The 22,833-nt window shown below is 42.0% G+C and overlaps 1 protein-coding gene across 1 annotated transcript in view; it reads right to left on the bottom strand.

Moving 5' to 3' along the window:
• The window catches only part of tmtc2a (transmembrane O-mannosyltransferase targeting cadherins 2a), a 70,558-nt gene extending 55,195 nt beyond the window's left edge, over nt 1-15,363 (bottom strand). Inside the window, exon 1 of the mRNA XM_080758005.1 lies at nt 14,933-15,363. Within this exon, the coding sequence (XP_080614131.1) occupies nt 14,933-15,015 (83 nt within the window). The 5' untranslated portion in view covers nt 15,016-15,363. The remainder of the gene's footprint in view (nt 1-14,932) is intronic.
• Nucleotides 15,364-22,833: the final 7,470 nt, after the last annotated feature.

Genomic DNA, 22,833 nt, shown 5'->3' with positions numbered 1-22,833 from the left:
CCTTAAATGTAGACCTTAAATCTCTGGACCACTCTATATCGGAGTGCTCCATGTGAATAATAAGTATGAACCTATTATTGCTGGCTGTGTGACATTGGTTAATTGAAGGGACTGCCCCTGTACCACGTGTATACTTAAGCCTTACTGTGTTGCCCCCTCGGGCTATGACCTGACGAAGATGTGACCCATACATCGAAACGTTGTCAATTTTTACTTGCACCCTGAGAATTAAAAAGGGCTTAAACTGTCTGAGTTGCTCCAGTGCCTTCCTTCCTCCAGTTAATTACATTCCTTTGTATCGGGGGAAGGTGTAATTAGAGTCACTACCTATAAGCCATCTGCAATCTGCATGCACGGAAATAAATGACAACTTGATTAACCGTAGAACACTAAACACATTAGTTGTTACACTATCATTAAACACGGGTATATAGAAGTACAGCAATACATGGCAACTTGAGGTACTCTTCTTTACCCCCCACCCCCCTACACACACACACACACACACACACACACACACACACACACACACACACACACGCACGCACACACACTGCTTTAATTTAAATGAAGAGACAACGTTGACAAATATGTAAATGTATGGTAACGTGTATCTAGATATGTAACTGTGCATCATTAACATGCACAGAATGTAGCAGGCGTACGCGCATGTTGATGAAGCAGTGAACAAACACTGTTCTTTCTTCGCTTTTCACCTCAATCCATCCGTGTCTAACAGTTGTAAATCCACACACACACACACACACACGCGCGCGCGCGCACACATGCACGCACGCACGCATGCAAACACACACGCGCATAGTCCGCATACGCATATGCACATGTGCACACACACACACACACACACAAAGAGAAGCAAGGGAGAGAGTATGAATGTGAGAATGCACCCACCGCCTGTAGTCCAATTAATCAGAGCCCCCCCCCCCTCTCTCTCAACAGGACCACTATATTCACTACACTACATCAGTGATTCCCAAAGCGACCCCCAGGGTTCCTTGAGGTCCGCCAGCAAAATGAGGAACAGTTTAAATACTTGAGCCCTATTGTATTGTTCAGCTGCACTATTTATAATAGCAGATCTACAAGCAAACAATGTGCTGCGACTTGCAATGTCGCGCACTGTCGAGCTTGCAGATCGGCTATTTCCGAGAAAATGATAAGATAAGGCTTGATCTGTTAGGAAGGTCAGATGAAGGACGAGTCCTAATTGATGACCAGTCAGACGGCCAGTGGCGGGTCCGAAAGACGTGGCATCGCCGTGGCAACAGTTGGAGAACAAAGCAGTGTTCTGTTTCTGTTCAAATAGGCTCGTTTCTCTGCTCCACCGCAATTGATCTGAAATTTGAGCACAAGTTACAAAAAAAGCGTGGGCTATTTGTGGATAGAATTGGATTTATGCGAGTTTGTACAATACAGGAATGGCCTGGAATTGATAGAACACAACAACAATATGCCTAATATCTGGAATCTACTTCCCTCTTTCAATGGTCAAACATGTTTGGACCATGTGTAAACAGCAGGCATGCTGCACTAATGAACCATACGGAACGGTATCCAATTGAGTGAAAAACCCCCTCTTATTCTGCCCAGACCACTTGTCACATGATATGGAGACATCGGCTGAACTGACCCAAACGAACCATATCTAGGCTTTAACCAACTAATGACTCTCACTGCTGTCTGATCTGATAAACATACTGTACTGTAACTCAGAACCGTAGAACAGTTATCAATACATCATCAATTAAAGTAGAGACAATCCATAGCACATTTGACCATAATTACTTAGACCTGAGGCCAATTCTAAAATCCATGCTGTATGTCCAAAATGGTTACTTTTTAGGATTCAAATTATAAAAATACTAATACCATAAGTAGTAGAGCTACAAGCTTGTGGATCTGCTTTTGTGTGATGCGGTGTAACAGGTCTCAATGGTTTAAAATAAAGCAGTTTACATGCACATCGGCCAAGCCCTATAGCCGTCATTCAACAAATTACCAAATATAGTTCAGCCTAAGTAAAATAATCCCTCCAAAAAGGCCCACTGATGACTGGAACCAATAAATGACATCGCTGATGCAATCCAGTGTAATGGAAGTCAAAGGAAATCCACAGGGGGGGAATGATCCCAGTTTGTCAAACGATCAACAGGCATCCACAAATATATAGGCTGAGGGAAAACTCCATTAGAACACCATAAAACGCATCATATAACGTCATAAAAAAGTTAAATGTGTCCCCTCTGAGATGGACTGGAGGGACAAGTAGACGTGATGTCATGCGAAGGGACGTCATGACATCATGTATGAACGACTGGGTTTTTGCTTTTGTAATAAAATGTATTCTCCATGTACACTAGCCACAGAAATGCAACCAAAATAGTGAATACATTCAACCTGACATGTTAATACTGTAACCAAATACATAGACTATAGATATATTTGAGAGTGTGGCGTGTGTGTGTGTGTGTGTGTGTGTGTGTGTGTGTGTGTGTGTGTGTGTGTGTGTGTGTGTGTGTGTGTGTGTGTGTGTGTGTGTGTGTGTGTGTGCGAGAGAGAGAGAGAGAGAGAGAGAGACATACACTTCCAGGAAATCCCTGAATTATCCTTCCTCCACATCTCATGGTTGCTTGACTCTCTTGCTGATAAGGTGGCCAGTCAATAGCGGAACAAATCAAGACTTTTCTCTGTCCTGTTAGGTAATGGATGTAACTAGATTTCTTATCATAGTGATGGATGTAACTGGACGCATTGTTGTGTCACAGTCATGGATGAAACTATTGTAGATAATGTATTACGGCTGTATTATCAATGTCAATGGATGGATTATTGGATTTGTTTAGGAAGATCAAGAAAACCTTATACCCCAAATGTCATCACATTATAAATGTTGGGCTATTCGGCCGTATCAGTATCACCTTCAATAGAAGGTCAATCAACGGAATGATTGAATTGTTCTGCACCAAATTCTTTCTTGTTCAAAAGAATAAGCAAAGGATAAGCTACATTGCTACAAGCTTCTGCCAACCTTTTCAGGCTAAAAAACATGCTTCTTGAAATGTCTCACTGTGCATTGTTCACAATACTAGAGGGAGCGACCATGATCTGGTACCACCCAAATACAGAACAAACATGGGACAATTCTCATTCTACTAATCTACCACCAACATGTGGAATGCCCTGACACCATCCATTTAAAGATATGAATCACTGTTTTCTTTCAAAACCAGCCTAAAAAAACAACAACAAAAACATCTATGCCGGTGACCACAAGGGGAGTAAATGTTTTTCCTTACACTACTATCCTACTATCATACACTACTGTATGTGTTCTGTATTTGTTGTTGTGTTATTTCTTATGCCATATTGATTAACTGAATACATAGGACCACAAATGATCCTTTTAGCCTTTATATCTGACTGTACCACGTGCTCTTTACATTTGTTTAAACGTTAAACTTCTTATGTGACCTTCACCCAGACACACTGATATACCTACAAGGTCAGAGGCTGAGAGAAAAAATATATATACGACCATGTGCCCTGCATTTCAATCCGGGGTCCGAATTTATCACAGGGCAGAAATGCATAATTCAGTGACATTTAGAGGAAAAGCACGCGGGCAGAAGATGAGAATCATAAATCATGAGTTGAAAAGGGAGGGAAACTCCCACGCTGGAGACTGTACAGTGTGACAGGATGCCCCCACAACAACAAATTAGTTATGTCATAAATCCATCACAAAAAAAAATGCCATGACCATTCATCCATGAATAATATTAAAGCAAAGAGGTGAAATAATAAATTACTTTCTGCAGTGAAAATAAGGCGGCTAGCTGCTTTATCTGGGACTGCGTGGAGCAGGAGGAAACCGACCCCATTATCAAACAAGGATTCATTCCATTTATCAAAGCAGCATTCCACTGTGGGATGTGGTCACAACTGCCATGTTTATTTATAATGCCTAATACTCTTATCTCCAACTGGCTCCGGGTACCTGTCAGAGACCCTACCACTGCTTCCAGTGATCAGTGCATCTGTTGACCAGATTTCGCGAGAGAAATAAGCAGCCAGGTCTATGAAAACAAACCCAAAAGATGCGACTATTATAGCCCACATGAGCACTTTAATCCTATGTATACTATGCATGGAAAATTTGAAAGAGACGTGCGCTGTAAGCTGCATCTTGCATCTTCCTGAAGCGACTGTCTGGGAGTAGCTTCAGTGTTCTACTATGAGAAGATGATGGGTACAGAACAGGGTTTAAAGGGAGGAATGGATTTGAAATGAAGTTAAGTTAAGTTGCAAATAGCAACGGTAAACAATGGGCTGAAAGCAACGCGATAACGGTAAAACTGAACACTACCAACTCATGTTAAAAAACAAACAAAGTATAAAAGCAATAATACCACGGCTGTGCAGAGTGACCGTGCCGCACTCATGTCTGATTTCTTAATGATGTTAGATGTTTTGCGCAGAGAAAAAGTGCATAAAATACAACAACAACTATTGACTAGAAGAGGTAGAAAGGCAAAGCACAGGCATCCCTGTGATTCCAAGACTGGTGTCATATTGCACTACGACTGCTGGGATGTCTTTCTTGTTTTAAGTCCACCTTGTAGCTGGAACTGGATGAAGACGATGCCAGCTTCAAAGTGTAATGTAAAACCAGAACAGTGAGCTTTGCTTACAGAGTGAGACTTTAATGCTCCGTGGCAGAAACTCAACCCCACACACACACTCTGCAACTTCCAGCTGAACAGCATAAAGATCACATGCAGGCAGCTATCAGATAAGCAACACGTACAGTAAGAGAATGGTTTTGATCTAACATCTGGTAATGTCATTAACAATTAACAATTTAGGCATTTAGCAGACTCTCTTAATCCAGAGCGATTTACATTAAGCAAGGTAAACACCTCACATGCATATAGTCATCTAGGATCATATAGGTAAACAAATAATCATCAATCAATAATCAAGAATCCTCAGTCTAAACCGTATAATATTTTAAATAAATCTATAATATGTACATTGGAACTATACACAACAGGTCTACAAATTAATCTTAGCCTTTGCATAAGCATGCAGGGTCGTCAAAGGGCAAGGCTAGGGCAAGTGCTACGGGCTACGGTGGACTGGAGTCTGAAGAGGTGAGTCTTCAGATTACGGTGGAAGATTGGGAGTGAGTCTGCAGACAGTTCTAACTGCAATGGGGAGTTTCGTTCCACAATTTGGGAGAGTCTGGGACGCGTGTAACGCTGCCCCCGCATGTTTTAGGGAAGGTTCTGACAGCTTCCCTGTGTTTCCCCAGCTGATCTATGTTTGGACTCTGCCAAGCATGCGTGACCTTTAAGGATGTGAATCTGGCGACGCTGCCGGTGCACACAGAAACGCAATCGCCCGTGGTAAAGTAACCAGCGTTACGGGTCGATGTGCAGATGGTCTGCATTCTGAGAGCGACGGTGTGGTGTCTGTCTGGGCAGGCGGGGCCGGGGCTCACGGAGCAGAAAGGCCAGCCAAGGGTTAGAGGAGGCAGCACGCACTGGGATGAGAACAGACCATCTCATCCCCCCAGGCCACCATGTGTGTATGTTTGGTCCTCTGAGACATAAGGGTGCTATAAACTTTTACTAAGCAATGCATTATATTCAACATATTAACCTGCTAGCTTCCTTGATAATAACCATTTAGATAGCGCTCCAAGTACTCAAAGTCGCTGTGCGTGCGTGCGTGTGTGGGAGCCATGCAGTGGGAGAGGGTGAAAGAAAACAACATATATGGGAAAACAACTAAACTAAACAAAGTCAACTTGGAAAGGCAATTCTGGACAGATGGGTCTTCAGTTTTGAACACATTGGAGTTTATTGAGGGCATTGGAGGTGATGCCATGGAGGATGCTGTTGCAGTAGCCTGACCATATAGTCTAGTCCTTGTGGTCAGGATGTAGGGCAGACAGTTTGAGGAATCCAATAATTCACCAAAGGAGTTTAGGAGACACTAGAGACAGCTGTGGTGAGGGAGTCTGGATGGAGATGTATTGCTGTTTCATGTCAAAGAATTGTTGACCATCCTTGTGGAACATACAGGATATATGGAGCTACAATATATTTGAGTTAATAATAATATCTATTTCGGAAGATTTAACTTCTAAGAAACACATAAATGAGGGGTGGGGGGGTGATCATTTCCTCTCCCTTTGGCATGCTGAAAGGTGGATTTTCAGGCCTGTTTTAAAGGATGCCAGCAATTTGATTTTTTTGAAGGAGGGAGTCAGGGCATTCCACACTTGGGTGGCAGTGCTGTATGGTGCTGAGACATGGATCCTCACAATGGAGTCAGTACTGCTCTTAGAGTATATATGAATAGAGAAGACACACAAGTTCTCCTTCCATCCACTTGCATTAAGTTGCTCAAAAGCGCATGAGGCGATTTCACTCCTCCTTCCTGGTAGGAACAGAGTGCGTTCTGGGACGGATTGCAATGGTGAGTGGCCCCAAACACATGAACGCGCTGCCGTTGAACGCGCACGAGCGTCGTCCGTCGTGAACGTGTACAATGATAGTCAACGGTCAGCGCGTTCATGTGTTTGGGGCCAGGCTGCAATACCTTCATTCGGCCACTATGTCCATTTCGCCTCAGGGTTTCCTCTGGGTGCCTTCTCTATTCATATATACTCTAAGGTACTGCTGTATTATATGGGGCTGAGACATGGACCCTCACAATGGAGTCAGTACTGCTGTATTATATGGGGCTGAGACATGGACCCTCACAATGGAGTCAGTACTGCTGTATTATATGTGGCTGAGACATGGACCCTCACAATGGAGTCAGTACTGCTATATTATATGGGGCTGAGACATGGACCCTCACAATGGAGTCAGTACTGCTATATTATATGGGGCTGAGACATGGACCCTCGCAGCACAACAGGAAAGGGCCCTGGATGGAGGCTACCCAAGAATACTACGGATTGGCACTAGGTCTCACATGGACGCCACGGGTCAAAGACAAAGTCAGAGCAAGAACAGCGTCAGGCACCTGGAACTAGTGGCAAGCAAACTGACACTGTGGGAGCCAGGCGATGCAAGAGGCACACCACTTATGTAGACGCACTGCGACACTTAGCTAACATCACCGGAGAGCTCAGATGTTAGGTAGGAGAGTGTGGAGAGCAGCGATTCAGAAGTCCCCGCCGGTTGGTGGTGGCTAGACCGCACTCTAGCACAGGTCAATTTAAAACTTGAACTCAGGGAGTGTAAACACTGACCCGTGCAGGTCAATTTACAAAGTAGTTAATTAACACTCCGGATTTTAATGTGTACAACTCTCAACTAATAGTAACATTTCATCCACAAGTTTCAACACATGCAGACACTGTCCTGTATTCCCTAAACCATTAGAGACTGACATGCACTGTAAATCAAATGAGGAATTACATAATACTCCACACTGACACTCATGTGTGGCTTGAAAGCCATTTAGGTCCCAGAACATCTGTAGATTGTTGACATTTCCTTTAAATTGACCACAAAGTATTATAAGAGTTAAATCTGCTAGTAATCAAAATGAGATGAGTCTGCTCCCTCCTCCTCCTCCTATTGTTTGACTGATGGGTCTTGCTCTCCCCCGTTCCCAAAGCTTGGGACTACAAATGCGAAGACATCAATGGTAATATTATTTTCATGGGCAGTGAGTAAAAAACACATGTTAATGCTTAATACTTCAATACTAGAGCATTTATGGCAACTCTTCACATGGTCCTTTAAGATGAATATATCCATGGCGACCGTTCACTGTAAATAAAACGCTCTTTCACCACCAAACCACACGTTTCTTCAGCCCTCGCCTGTTTCTCCTCTAAAACATAGAATCCCTGATGTACCCAAAATGTGGCTGAAATTCCTCCCTCACCTCAAAAGCCGTCTCGTATTTCTTTTGATAAACACTTATTTGAGCGTTTCTCTCACCGAATTGTTACATTTAATTCTCTTGTTTGCTTGTCTTTATGCTGATTTATGTCTCAGACTTGGTGAAAATTCCTCCACGACAGAGGCAGACACCCCACTTGGTTGGCTCGGCCTCCTTATCAGTGTTGCCAGATTTTATGATTTATGTATTTATTTATTTATGATTTAGCAACCAGGTCTATGAAAGCAAGGCAAGCCCAAAAGAAGTGACCATAGGCCACATGAGCACTTATTATGTATTGGCTAGTTGAAAATAGCTTGTAGAGCTATTTTAGCTTGTGTGGCGGCAGTGGTTTAGACTAGAGGTAGAGTGAGTGGCCAGTAGAGCAGCCGAATGGGAACTGCACTTTACAAACAAGCCCAATTACCCCCATTCATTTACAAACAAGTTCACAGGAAAAGAAAAAAAGCCTGAAGTCACTTATAATAAGCGGACATGGAAACACTGTCGCCAACTTCTCCCTCATGCTGTATTTACTGGTATCTTTTCCAGGCATACGACTAAAAGAGTGTAAAGAAAAACTAGGCTGCTTATTTTAGATAATTGCTAGTATAGTATTCCACTGGAGGCTCAGAAACTCCCACTAACATGTATTTTCTGATGGCCCGAAACCGATCACAATGACTTTGGGAGGTGTCAACCTGTATAGTAAGCCGAGATCAGGTATACAGTAGATCTTCAAAGTTGTTGTTGTGTCGTGAAAAGTGGGCCTTTTGTGTGAACATGAGTTTTACATGGCACAAATGTAACATTAAGCCATAAGCCCTGAGGCCTATTTTACAAAATGTCTTCTAACAGTTTTCTGAAAAACCTGTGTTGCTATGTCAGTGGTGCCCCCATCTCGGGGCTGAGCTTGGTCGGCTTCCGCTGCTTCATTTAAATAACAGTCGGTAAATAACAGAAAACTGTGTGTTTCTGGGAGTTTGTTTCATTTCAAGTCAATATGTTAGAGTATGTTATTGATATGGGTGACATGGGTGTGCAAGAAGGTTCCTTAACACTTTTGAGTCAGGGAAATGATAGTCAGACCTCAGAGGACGCTTCCCTGAAAGACGACTCCCATATTGATACGTTTATCGGTCAACCTCAGAAACCTCCATAGAGAAGAACCAGATGTTGAAACCCAGTGACTCTTGTTGCCTCCATCGATGGCACCGCTGTGACTCAACACTCTAGACTAGCTAGAGTCACATCTCTCTGTCACCTCTGTGCCATTTGTGGCCTGCAATTAACTGCATCATAGGCCTTTGTTTTTTAAACAACACACATGAGGGCGATAACACATGGAGAATATGGATCAGAATTCAATTTCATAATTGCATATGCAGGAAATGTGGCCATCATTTATGTCTTCAACGAACCACATCAACCTCATCTCTCAACTAGACAGACACCCACCCGCTCAATGGTGGTAAGAGTACTCATATTTTTTTACTTCAGTAAAAGTATCAATACTGCAATGTAGAAATACTCTGTTACAAGTAAAAGTCCTGGATTCAGAATTTATTAGAGTCAAAATACCAAAAGTATTGCATAAAAATATACTTAAAAGTACCAAACGTAAAAGTAACCATTATGCAGAATGTCCCATTTCACAGGTTAAGTGACGCATTGCGAGCTTGGAGAGCTCACAATCAAAAGCTCAAAAGTACTTGAATAAATCATGTACTACTTAGTTAAATTCCACATCTGACAATAACACTTTTAAACAGCGGCTTTAACAGGGAGGAGATGCAGCATGGAGAAGATTATGGATACGAAATTAATTTCAGAATTGCATATGCAGGAAATGTGGTCGTCCTTTCTGTCATCAACAAACCACATCAACCTCATCTCAACTATAGCCAGACACCCACCCACCCAAAGATGAAATAGCTTTTCTCCTATGAAAGAAAAGAAAGATGGTTTCGTTGCTGAACCCCTAAGGATCCATAATGCAATTCTGGGCTGTTACATCAAGATGTTTAAGGAATCCGCACAGCTCTGAAAAGTGCTGCTAGGACGTGTTCTGTTTCAATGGAATAGCCGATCTAGTGTTTTTCTATTTGTGGCACGTATTTTTGGACACATCTGGTAGGTAGGTAGGGGGTCCCTGGCACAAAATATGTTTAGATGGGGGGGTTATTCAAAATTGAACTACACTTTAGAAACCAAAAATCCAACAACTACCAACAACTTTACAGAAAAGCACGCCCAAAGTCGCTTATAATAAAGAGACAATATGATTAAAGAGTCCTTGCTGTGTCTGGCTGAATGGTTTCCTACTCCTCTGGTTGGGGACATCTATCACTGGATCAATTTGTCACAACGTAGCTGTTTAAAAGCCAGTGCCGTTGAAATATCACAATCTTTCAGATTCACTTGATGATGAGGATTCAAGGGTTTCAAGAGTTTAGAGTTCACAGCAAATCAATGTTCTAATCAATTAAGAACCATATCCGTTGGGCTATCCCTCTTATATCACATTCTATCAAAAGCAAAAGGAAAACTAAAATGATTGCACGCACGCACATGCACACAGGGCATGAGTTAAAACGTTGGCAGTATAGCCCAAATAAATATATTTCTACATCGAGGCTGGTGAGTGTGTAACTATTTTATTTTTCATTTAGTTTATGGGCCCACACATCTGTTCATTTAGTTTATGGGCCCATAAACATCTGTGTCACCAACACAGGTGTAAAGTGTAAACTATTGTCATTAATCCCCCATGTCTGTATCTGATATGGACACATAGCCAGAAACAGCTCAACAGCCTCTATCAGAGATAAACTCTTACAAAGACGGGACAGGCGATGATGTTGAGAGGAATGACTCTAAAAGCACCAGTTATTAACAAACTAATAAAAGCAGGATTTTCCCTCACAATCAGTAAAATTCAGTCGTTTCACGCACAGATTTTTTATTGGTACGTATTACCATTGGCTGATGGAGTGCTTGGCCGGCGTCTGAGTCTGACCAGGAAAAACACTTGACATGATTGAGAAAGCAGACCTTTTTGCCAGGACATCCCCAGAACTTTGAGTCTCCAGACGGGAGGCATTGTTCTGCTTCAAAGGCCCAAAGGGTCCAGGGTGATAAAAGGCGTGTAATAAATAATGAAACATACAGTACTAGCTGTAGTGTCAGGGCAAGCACAGACACAGGGAAGATCATCAGTTTAGCCTGGAACAAGACTATCAAAGCCTTTACCCAAAAATGAATTATTTATCTATCTATAAATGCACCGCGCCTCTGTGTGCGTGTACTTCTGTGTATACGTCTGTAATTCACGTAACTCTAGAACTGTTCGCCCCACCGACTTCAAATTCCACACACACGTTCCACACCACCACAGGGAGTGCAGTGCCCGGCCTTGAGTCGGTCGCAACCAGCACAAAAGCCCCTGCCCAGGCTCTGGACAGGGTCCAACTTAGCCAATTGATCACACCTACATCTCCATATACTGTTTGGAGCTGACCTGCTCATCACAATGATGTTCTGACATCTGCATAGACTCCATATTTGGGCATGCCTGACAAAGAACTCCATATATATGGGCATAAAAGGGACACAGACATAATAACTGGGTGGGGCATTAATTTCCAACTTGCATCGTTCCAAGTAGGCCAGTGCCCAACGGGCACCGCTCTAGTTTTCTATCACTTACACACCCCATGATCCATAGAGATGTTTTTAGTGGCTGGTCGTGTCAGGAGTCTCGTAGGACGTATAGGCTACACATTACTGTGAAGCTACTACATCTTTTCTGAAGCCCCTTGTTGCAACAACCTCCAACTAGAACGTCCCTCTCTACAACCCTAACCCTAACACCCGAGGGGAGAGACAGGGAGCATGCCGCTCTTGACCTCCGGAAAGAGACTTGTTTGACCGACGACCGGCGAGGTCAAACCTCTGATTGGTATTCGTCCATCTCCAGTTCTCCACCCCCTGAGTCAGTCAGTCGAGTCCCCAGAGTATAAATGATCAGTGTGACTTTGATAGATCCACTGGGTGGGTGGAGGGTGACCCCTCGCTGTGGGGATGCAGCCATCGAGTGCTTAGGCTGGGATTGGAGCCGGCCGGGACAGAGGCCACTACAGCAATCTGTCACCGGAGAGGAGCGGACCTGCGTGACAGCTTCACTGTGTCATGGTCAGAGAAGCGGACGATGCTGATGGATGGAGAGCTGCTGTGCACATCACAGCACAACCACCAGACACACTGTCTAATGTTCTGCAGGACGAAACAGCTTTTGAAATACCTGCTGCACTCAGTCTCTCTTTTCCATTTCCTTCTTTGTCCGCCCTGATCCCCCCCCACACACACAGAAACTCACACACACACACACGCACGCACACGCAGGCACGCATGCACGCACACGCGCGCACACACGCACACACGCACTCACACACATCACATCCAACTCACAGAGGTCAAAATGCAGCGTTGACAAATGAGGATGAGGGTGTACGCTGGTATGTCTGTTTAAGTAGCTACCAGACAGACAACAACCATTTCAACCCGAAGGGGAAGGCAACCTGTTCAATGTCAGCAGAACAATGCATCTGATTAAACCATACAGAAATGTAGTATTTTTGTAATAAAATGTAGGCTATTATTATTATTAGCTCAGGGTTTAACACAGATCATATGGGATAAAGAATTACAATGAATTAGCCTACCTCAAAGGAGTAATTCATATCAGTTTGGATAATTTCGACAACGCAGCAGCAACGGAATGAGCTCATATCTCAGGGTGCATGAGTTATTGTGCGATTGCTTATTTTACATGTCGCCGCCGCCCCACTTCACTGTATAGTGCTTTTAAATAAAGATGACTTACGATTAGGTCATTTATATCCTTTTAAGGACAACCAAACCAGCACGGGCAGAAAGAAGGCAGATTTTCTCCAGAATGAGTTCCTAATGGACCCTATAGGAAGCATGGTGTTGTTGATGATATGGGTATTCATTCAAGCGTTTTAAATTATTCTAATTTAAAGCAATGCTCCGCCGTTTAATTAGACTGATCCCCCTGAGTAGAGTGCAGGGTAGCACGCTGATGCTGGGAGCTGCACACAAAGAGCATTTTAACCACGTGTACTGTACATGGCATAGGACTCTTAAGTAGATTATTGTAACTGAACTTAAGCATAATACGCAAGTGTAACTTTAAATGCAGAGGATGTGACAGCCTAACAATTGTGTATTGTTCAACCCTACAATGTTTTAATCGTGCAAAAATGTAGCCTGTTGCTTTGAAGTGGAGTGCACTGGAAGACACTGGTGGCTCTGCTAGTTAACTATTGCATTTTCTAAATAATTTACCTACATACAAATCTGGGTACCCAATCCAATACCCATTGGCCAAACAAAGGAAAAACAGCACCCTCTTATAGTCTGTCTCGAGAGACTACCCACGTACAGACTATAAATTCTGTATGTGTTTACTGTTTAGTCTCTGAATGGATATAATTGGTGTTCCAAACTAATTTACCGGTATCTATTTTTCTGTTGAATAGAGAGCTGGAGACCCCTGTTACTGAACAAACACACAATCATAGATCTATTTAATCTAGTCTGACTTTTTCCGTATCTATATGCAAATGTCAAAAATCAATCAAATAAATCTATGATAGTCTTAGGCTGCAATGATTACCATCCAGATAAAGCTCCAGGGTTGGGGTATAGTTATCAGTGAGAGCCAGTCATAATAAAACATAAAACACCTTACAGTGAAAGGTGAATTTAAATTCACAGGTCATCATCTGATGCAACTGCCTCCCCCTAGGGTGGACTAGAATAGATCATAGTCTAGGCTACTCTACAAATAACTCTTACTAGGCTATACAGAGTACAGACAAAACAAAGGCACCACGCAGTGAAGAACTATAGGACACACGCCTGCGCTTCCCTTTCCATAATATTCCCGCCACGTGTAAAAAGCCTTACTAATTAACAACAATAGTATCCTACTATACTATGGTGTTGCTTACATGAACTTGGGACACGTTGTAGCATAATGTAGCCGTAAATGTCGGCAAGCCACTATATTGTTTGTAATAAATTGAGGTTTAAAGAAGAAATGCCATGTGAATGAGCTCAGACGATAATGATGAATGATGATTGATTAGCCTTGGATCAAGACTATAGTATTAGTAGATGCAGATAGGCTACCCATACATATAATTGTTCATGGTGAACATTATTGTCTTTTTTTGCCATAGACATAATGTACAAAAAATAAAAATAAATAAACACAAACTGCTAAATGACCATTTGTGTTTATTTATCCATTTATTTATTTATCCATTTATCCTAATGGTCTGCAGGTCTGTAACTCTGAGAGTGTACAAATGGAACCAAATGTGGGTCCATTTCGTTCCATTTGTACACTCGGAGAGTTATAGGGTCCTTGGAAATAAAATGTTTGTGAACCAGTGGACTCCTATTGTGCCATATAGTGGCATTGTAAATCAGTGTCATGGTATATTCTGAAGACATTCAGTAATCTTATGTAGTCTTCTGATCAAAATAAGAAAACCTAAAATTTGCCACGGACAAGGGCAATACGTATAGAAAGCAAAAGTTCAGACTGCATCTGGCACCTCAATGTAAAATTGGCTATATATATATACTATACTCTATAGCCTACTTATAAGTTTGGACCAGAGCTAGATGTGAACATGCACAGTAGCCTACAAACATCATTATCAGATGCAAAGTTATCCTTCCTTTTATGCCCCAAATTCAAATGACTGGATGGTTTTGTTATAGCAATTTGTAGCAATTGTATATTAGACCTGGGTGACCTTCTAATTTTACCATTTATTTTGATCAAATACATAGATACGATAGTAGTCTTGATCCAAGGCTAATAGTGATGAACACTGATGATGTTGCCATAGGTAACGGACCCAGGTCAGTCCACAGGAGGAGGAGGAGGACCATATCCTACCTGTCATCGTAGCAGAAATCTGCGTCCAGAGTGTTGAGGTAGAGAAGAACAGCCGCGGCGGTACAAACCAGCTCCGTAAGCATTTCTCATTAAATTGATGTCACTTAGATTACAATCAACAACACTAAGTCCCGTCGTCTCTCCCTCGGGTTGTTGTAGTCCTCGACTCAAACCGCGTGTCTTCGTCCCGCAACAATACGGACATTTTCTTCTGTCGGCATCAAAGTGCGCGTCCAAGTTTACGCATCGTTCTCGTGCGTAATGTTCTTAATTTTTAACCCATGTTGATCAATAAGGAGTCTCTACGACAGTCCCTCTGAGGCTGAGCAGCACCATGACGGCCAGAGTCTAGTGGAGAGACAGACTGATGCTGCTGCTGAGAGGCGAGAGCATAGGGAGGGCTGTCCTGACTCCTGTTGTCCTGTGTGTGTGTGTGTGTGTGTGTGTGTGTGTTCGTGTGCGTGCGTGCGTGAGTGTGTGTGAGAGAGAAGGGAGAGAGACACGCGCGCTGCGGAGGCATACATACACACTACTACAGTACTGACAGTAGATTGGATTGCACTGTGGCGAGAGCCGCGTGTGGGTTAAGGATTTTGCGCATGCGCAAAAAAGACCCACCTCCCCCCTCCACCCAGAGTTGCCAGATATGCGAGAGAAGCAAGCAACCGCGGTCTTTGAAAACAAGCCCAAAATAAGCGAATGCAGGGGTGGGCAACTTTGAAATATGGAAAGGGACGGGACACTATTATTTCCACAATTTCCACACTCACTCAAGAGGGCCACTATATATTCCCACACTCACTCCAGGGGGGCACATTGCATATAGGCTCTGTATTTTAAGTTTTAACTGTATTCGTAAATAATGCCCTGCCTACTTTGACAATCTGTTACAAAGGCGTAGCAAAAATAACCGATTTACAAATCTGCAATTTTTTCTATTTATTAACTGGAATCCTGAATATGTTTTGCTATTGTTTAATTGGAATCCTGAAAAGTATAATTTAGTTTCAAATACATTTAGCTATATTTATGTTAACTTTATGAACTAAAATACAACTATAGGCCTATAGGCCTATACATTGGACATAAAAAGACAATATAATTTAAATACTAGGCTATAATCTACTATAGACTGAAGTAATTAAAGACGGTTATGTTTCCATGTTTGGAACTATGAAAATTAATAATATATCAGTATTCGGATATTAACCTGTGGGCCAATAAGTGAAGATGGTCCCCAGGCCGCCAGTTGCCCATGTTTGGACTATAGCCTTACATGAGCACTCTAAACCTAATCTACATCGGTTATTTGAAAATATCTACAAGCTTGTAGATCTGCCATTTCTTTCTTCTTGAAAGAAAAGTGCAAAATGTGGGATCTTTTTTAAACATATAATATAATACAACATGAACATTTATGAGCCATCACCCAAATAAGCAACTATACCGGTACTTGGGAAACAAGCCCCCCCGGAACGACAAAGTCCAAACTCAAAGTCGCTTATAATAAGCAGATATGGCAACACCTCCTCCTCCTGTGATAAACTCAGCAGTAGTACTTGATTTGATGGATGTAGTTCACCAATTATCAACCCCATGGGCCATAATACAAAATAAATGTAGCCTATTTCTATCGTTATCTCACAATATAATTTAAAAAAACAAACTTAAATAGTCTGACTGAATGAAATCAATATTGTATAGTTACAATTTGTCGAAAATGTTTTATACCGGCCAGGTGAATGCACAACATTGAAATACTGCTGTCAACTTTCAAAAGTTTATACCAAGGCAAGCTAACCTCCTATATGGATGTATAACTATTTCAGACTGCAATGTAACACATGCAGTTGCAATGTAACACATGTAGCTCTGTTTACGCCTTTATTTTATTCAATATTTATTTGTACATAGGCTACATTGTTTTGATTTGTTTTGTTTTGATGCTTATGTTCCACTTTTGCTTTGGCAATGTAAACGTATATGTCTCATGCCAATATAAGCAAAGTGAATTGAGAGAGAGAGAGAGTGAGAGGAGGTGATTAATGAAGTGTTCTAACACCCTATGGTGAGGATCCATGCATAATCGAGGCGTATGTTTTTTCAGAGCGTTGGTCCTGGTCCCGCTGAGCACCAGCTGGGCCCCAAAGTCTGTCCATCAGTGGATCAGTGCTCTGCGGACCACGGGAGACAAAAACAGATGATGGAGATGAAGGGCATGGAGTGAAGAAGCAGAGGTGAGGTTACAAAGCCAAGTTAGAAGGTCATTTGTAAGAACCATCATCATCCGTTGACCCTGAACATGCCTCCTCCTTGACCCTCCTCCAACAGGGCATTGGAAAGAACCTGTTGGGACTGTTTTAACGGGACAGACGAGGGTGGTGTTATTTTTAGGAGACTAATGTGGTGCTTCCTCCTTCCCAGCATTCCTCAGTGTCACTGATCAGTGATGAGGGTCCCTGTTTGGGTTGGAAGGAACAGACTCATGGCATGTGCTGTGCCTGCTCAGAAACAAGTGTTTATACTGTTGACTGACTGTAGACAGACAGACACTCCCATTCCATTTGATGTCTTTATGTGCGCAAGAGACCAAGGAACTGTCGCTATTACCGTCGCACTTCATGTATTTTATATTTATTTTGAGATTTGAGATTTACATATAGCCTACAAGACTTGATATATAATTTGATCATGTAATCAATCATACAGTTAAGATACTAACAACAATATATATAAAAAGAAAAACAATGAAAACAAAGAAATGAAAAACAACGGAAGAAAATAGTATTAGTAATTATAGTATAGTGGTAAATGCATGTGTGCAAGTGAGGGTGGTCTGTCCTTACACACAATGTAAGGATGGATCATGAAGCGGTCAGAATCAACTGCTCGCTTCGATATAGTCCAAAAAGGGGGTCCAATGGGTCCATACATCTTCCTTATTCTGCGTTTCATATTTAAGGTAGTCAAATATTAATTCTACACTGTGAGAACGTATGCATGGTAATCATGCAGTCAGAAAGAGGAAACACTACATGTACTTTCCTGGTGGTAATGTGTTTGCTTCGCCCCCGGGCCTGTTTACCTTCTGAGCACGATCACCCCCTACACCCCCTTCTCTTCTCTGCTTAATCCCTTAATCACTTGACACTTGCATTGTTCGTTCTCGGCAAACAGATCCCCCTTGTCCAGATAAGCTGTATGGAGTTTACTGTAGGTTGTGTGTGTACGTGTGTGTGTGTGTGTGTGTGTGTGTGTGTGTGTGTGTGTGTGTGTGTGTGTGTGTGTGTGTGTGTGTGTGTGTGTGTGTGTGTGTGCTCGCGCACGCGTGGGGGAGGGGTATTTATGTACGAGACGTCGACTATGACCCTGTTTTTTATGTTTTTCTTCAAGATTTGATGCACAATAATTGTGCAATATTGTCAACATGACCCCATCGGAAAATGTTGGCTTGGTGTAACTCTGACTATACTGTATACAGTAGACAGTTACATACAATACAACACAAATGCATATAAATAGTCATCTAGGTTCCCAAGTAAACCAAGAACAGTAGAATATCGAAAGCAAAAACGATAATCCTTACATTGAACATATAAACACTAAGATGCCGGACCAATAATGACCTGGCATCTGCCTACATACTATAAGACAAAGTGCAAAGGGGGGACAAAATGGGGGCGGCGTTGGCTCAGGGGTAGAGTGCCTGGATGGGAACCGCAAGGTTGCCAGTTCAAACCCGGGCTCCCCCAGAGTTACTGTCGAAGTGTCCTTGAGCAAGACACTGAACCCCTAATTGCTCCCGATGTGCTAGTTGGTGCCTTGCATGGTTTCCGCTGCCATCGGTGTATGAATGGGTGAATGTAATGCACAATCTATGTAAAGCGCCTTGGATAAAGGCGCTATATAAATGCACCATTTACCATTTATACAAAGAAATGAGCTAAAATGAAGCTGATATTATGGGTAGGCCTACTGAAAATTTATATATACCTGCAAATGTATTTTCTGTTTATTAAAAATCTGGTTCGACAGAGAGACTCCTACTGAACAAACACTATAGCGATGATTACTATCAGAATCTTTACCTTAAAAAAGGGGAAATCTCCTCTGTGGAAAGTTGGTAACATGTCAGCTGAGCAGTGGTTTTCAACCTTTTCAGTCCGTGACCCCCTAAAATAATCCTATATTTAAACTGAGGACCCAGCACTTGGAATTGTAGGAGAGGAGAACATTTCATTTAGTTTGACTCAATGACACACAGATAAATATTGTGAAAATAGCAGATCTACAAGCTCACAACGCTTGTGGAGCAGATATTTGACAATATTTGGCCAATGTTTGACTAGTTTTTATAGTATTGGTTGGTGACCACTTTTGATGCAGTCATTATTTGATGCAGGACTTTATTAATTTAATTTAATTATTTTTTTTAGGTATTAAAAGTCCTTAAATTGTCACTTCACTGCATGTCATAAGCATTAGTTTAGACTAGTCATTAGTTAAACATGGGTGAAGGTTAGGTTTAGGTGTGCTGCCCCGTGGGAGGTGGGTTATGGTAAGGGTTTGAGATAGGTTGTAGTTGTAGGACTAATGACTGGTCTAACCAATGACTATAGTCTAAACCAAGTACTATCTAAACCCACACCATTCATCATGCATCAATCTGTGGCTTAGTTGTGTAAGCAAATTATATCACTTCATTAATAAATACAAATATTGCATAGTATTATTGATGTGTTTTGATAGATAAAGCCAAGCTGGTCAACATAACAGCTGTTGTTACCAGATTTCAACCTGTCAAAGACAAACAAAGGCTATTTCCATTCCGGGCAAAATGTCATTATTGAGATATTTCCTCTCCCTTTTAAGCTTTTAAACAAAATGGACTAATGGCACCAGTTTCCCTTAGCTATTTACTGTGGAACCACTGTGTCTTCACCTCAGCAGATAAACATCATACAGGAAACAGGTTTAATCACAGCCCGGGTCTCCTCCACCCTCACAGAAATAGACGGTTTAATATCCAAAGATGGATATTTCATGTTTTACTTGAGAAATGCACTTAAAGTAGAACGTAGGCTACTCATTATGCAGAATGTCCCATTTTCATGCACAAGTTTTCAAATGTATAAAATGTATTTAAAAATATATTTTAGAAATAGCAGATCTACAACTCACAATGTGAAAATATATACAGTATATATATATGGATAGGATAGTGTGTATTTGATTGTTTCATGCATTTAATATTATCATAACATTTGCTGTATACTGATCATTTTGTGAGACACGCGACATGCAAGCATGTTCATCATTTCCTATAACCTCCTTTCTCCTTCCAGATGTTTTACATTGCTCTAATTTGATATTAAGCGGGAACTCAAATTCAAACATTTATTTGGCCTGACATGGCGTGTTTCGCTCTGCGATAAACATTCATAGATATATCAATGACAGGTGTGAAGTACACGTTTCTGCCTGAGTGGTGGTTCAAAGAACAAAGAACAGATCATTTATACACTGATGACTGCTATTTTAATATGGTTTAACATGTACTCAAGTATACTGCATTTTAATTGACTGGAGTATATCCAATTTTCAATGCTTTTGAAAATTGCATCTCAGAGCATCTTTTTACTCCACTACAATTATTCGAAACCTTTAGTTAGTTAGTTAATTTGTAGATTTAGATTATTATTACAAAACATAGGCCTACATTAACCAGTGTCCAGAAGTACAGTTGTAATATCTCCCATACACATGCATGTCTTCTGGCATCATGGCGCGCTGCACTGAAGGACTGCCCGTGACAGAATCTGGTGTTAGTGACGTGGATTTTGGCATCAACCTCTGCCAAAAAAATAATTTGCTCTCCGGACAATGAAAATCGGACAGCATGACCATTGTATTCGTATGGAAGACATCATGAGGCACTATGGGATGTGTGTGTGTGTGTGTGTGTGTGTGTGTGTGTGTGTGTGTGTGTGTGTGTGTGTGCGTGTGTGTGTGTGTGTGTGTGTGTGTGTGTGTGTGTGTGTGTGTGTGTGTGTGTGTGTGTGTGTGTGTATGCGCACGCATGTGTGAGTCCATGTGAGTGAGGTTGTGAAACGAATGTGTCATTTTAAGTGAGGGGAAATGTTTGTTTGATATGATGAATCATGATGTGAGGGCTGCTAATTGGGCAAATAAAATGAAGATGTTCACAACTAGGCTACGTTTCCCTTTACACCAAATCTCCTTGCCGAAAATTGCCGTAAAGGTTGCAATCCGTACTATATAACATTGCAAGACCTTGTGAGCCCCGGGTGCCACAGGCACATTGTTCTGATCCACACCAAACTTGACATAAACACTGTTCAGCGGTCTGCCATGGAAATAGTCACACCTAGGACCACATCTGGGCCCCCCGGGGACCACAGGCAGTAAGGCACACTATTATTCCAATCCTCACAAACATGGCACGAGTGTCAAATGCTGCATTCACACGGGCAGATGCAAAGCTACAGTCTACCATTCATTGTTAATGGAAGCCAGCGACATGAAGATGCAAAGATGCCTCCGACCTTTGTAACGGCTGCAAAAGCTACAACAGCTACAAATACACTGTGTAGCTGTTGCATCGCTGTATCTTTTTGCATCTGCCCATGCATGTGAACACAGCACAACACTTCAAATCACCACAACTAGGCGACCATTGTTCTTGTCAGCGCAATATAGGACTGGATTTGAAGGCCTGAAAATCTAGTAAAAGAAAACTACAAAAATATACAAGTTACTAGGCCTATTAGATTCCCTAATCACAGCAACCGTCTCTGGCATTATTGTATAGAGTAGTATAGAATAGATTATGATCCATTCAGGCGCCTGACACTTCTTGCTCTATATACTTTATGAGACAGGGATCCAAATGTCTGGACTTGCGTCTCACTGCAGATGGAAGGAAGGAAGGAACCATGGGATGATTTTTCAAAGTGCAGGAGGACAGCATCATTGTGTCGGCTTGTTTTACCAGCCGGCTAAAATGGAAAGGGCTTAATTGCCGTGTCCAAACACTCTGTGCATGTGGGACTGACTGCGTGTGAGACGGACTGACATGTTTGATGCATCGCCGACATTCACTCCCCACCGTTTCCTTTTCCCACCTCGCCGCGGAGAGTCTGTGAGGGACGGCCATGGCGTGATTACCCACAATGCAGTCTATTTCTGTCTCTCAACTACAGTACGTACGTCCCCCTCCATCATCATCATATCCTGACCCTTTTGACTCTCTTCCTTGAAATGCAGGACAGGAAATTGCATGCATCACCATTTGCTCAGATGGCTCTCACCCATTTTCATTCCATTCATAGTAGGCTGTGTGTGCGTGTGTGTGTGTTGTGTGTGTGTGTGTGTGTGTGTGTGTGTGTGTGTGTGTGTGTGTGTGTGTGTGTGTGTGTGTGTGTGTGTGTGTGTGTGTGTGTGTGACTGTGTGTGTGTGTGTGTGTGTGTGTGTGTGTGTGTGTGTGTGTGTGTGTGTGTGTGTGTGGGTGTGTGTGTGTGTGTGTGTGTGTGTGTGTGTGTGTGTGTGCGTGTGCCTTTGGTTGTGTTGTCTGCAGTGGTGTAAAGTAACTGTAGCCTACTTAAGTCAAGTTTGGTTTTTTGTATTTCCAATTTTCAGTACTTCTACTCCACTACATCTCAGAGGCAAATATTGTACTTTTTACTCCACTACAATTATTTACTAGTTTGTAGATTTTTGAATACCAGACTTGTAACAGTGTTTCTACATTGCAGCATTGATGCTTTTACTTATAGGTAAAAAAAATAAAAAATAGCACTTTTCCACCACTGTGTTAGTAGACCTATAGGCCTATTTCTATGTACATGCAGATCTGCTATTTTCAAATGTTTTGCACACT

This window comes from Protomyctophum bolini (genome assembly GCF_963924005.1).
Source record: "Protomyctophum bolini genome assembly, chromosome: 23".
In the NCBI taxonomy this organism is placed as follows: domain Eukaryota; kingdom Metazoa; phylum Chordata; class Actinopteri; order Myctophiformes; family Myctophidae; genus Protomyctophum; species Protomyctophum bolini.
The sequence above is the reverse complement of the archived record's forward strand: the minus strand, read 5'-3'. Positions and strand labels throughout refer to the sequence as shown.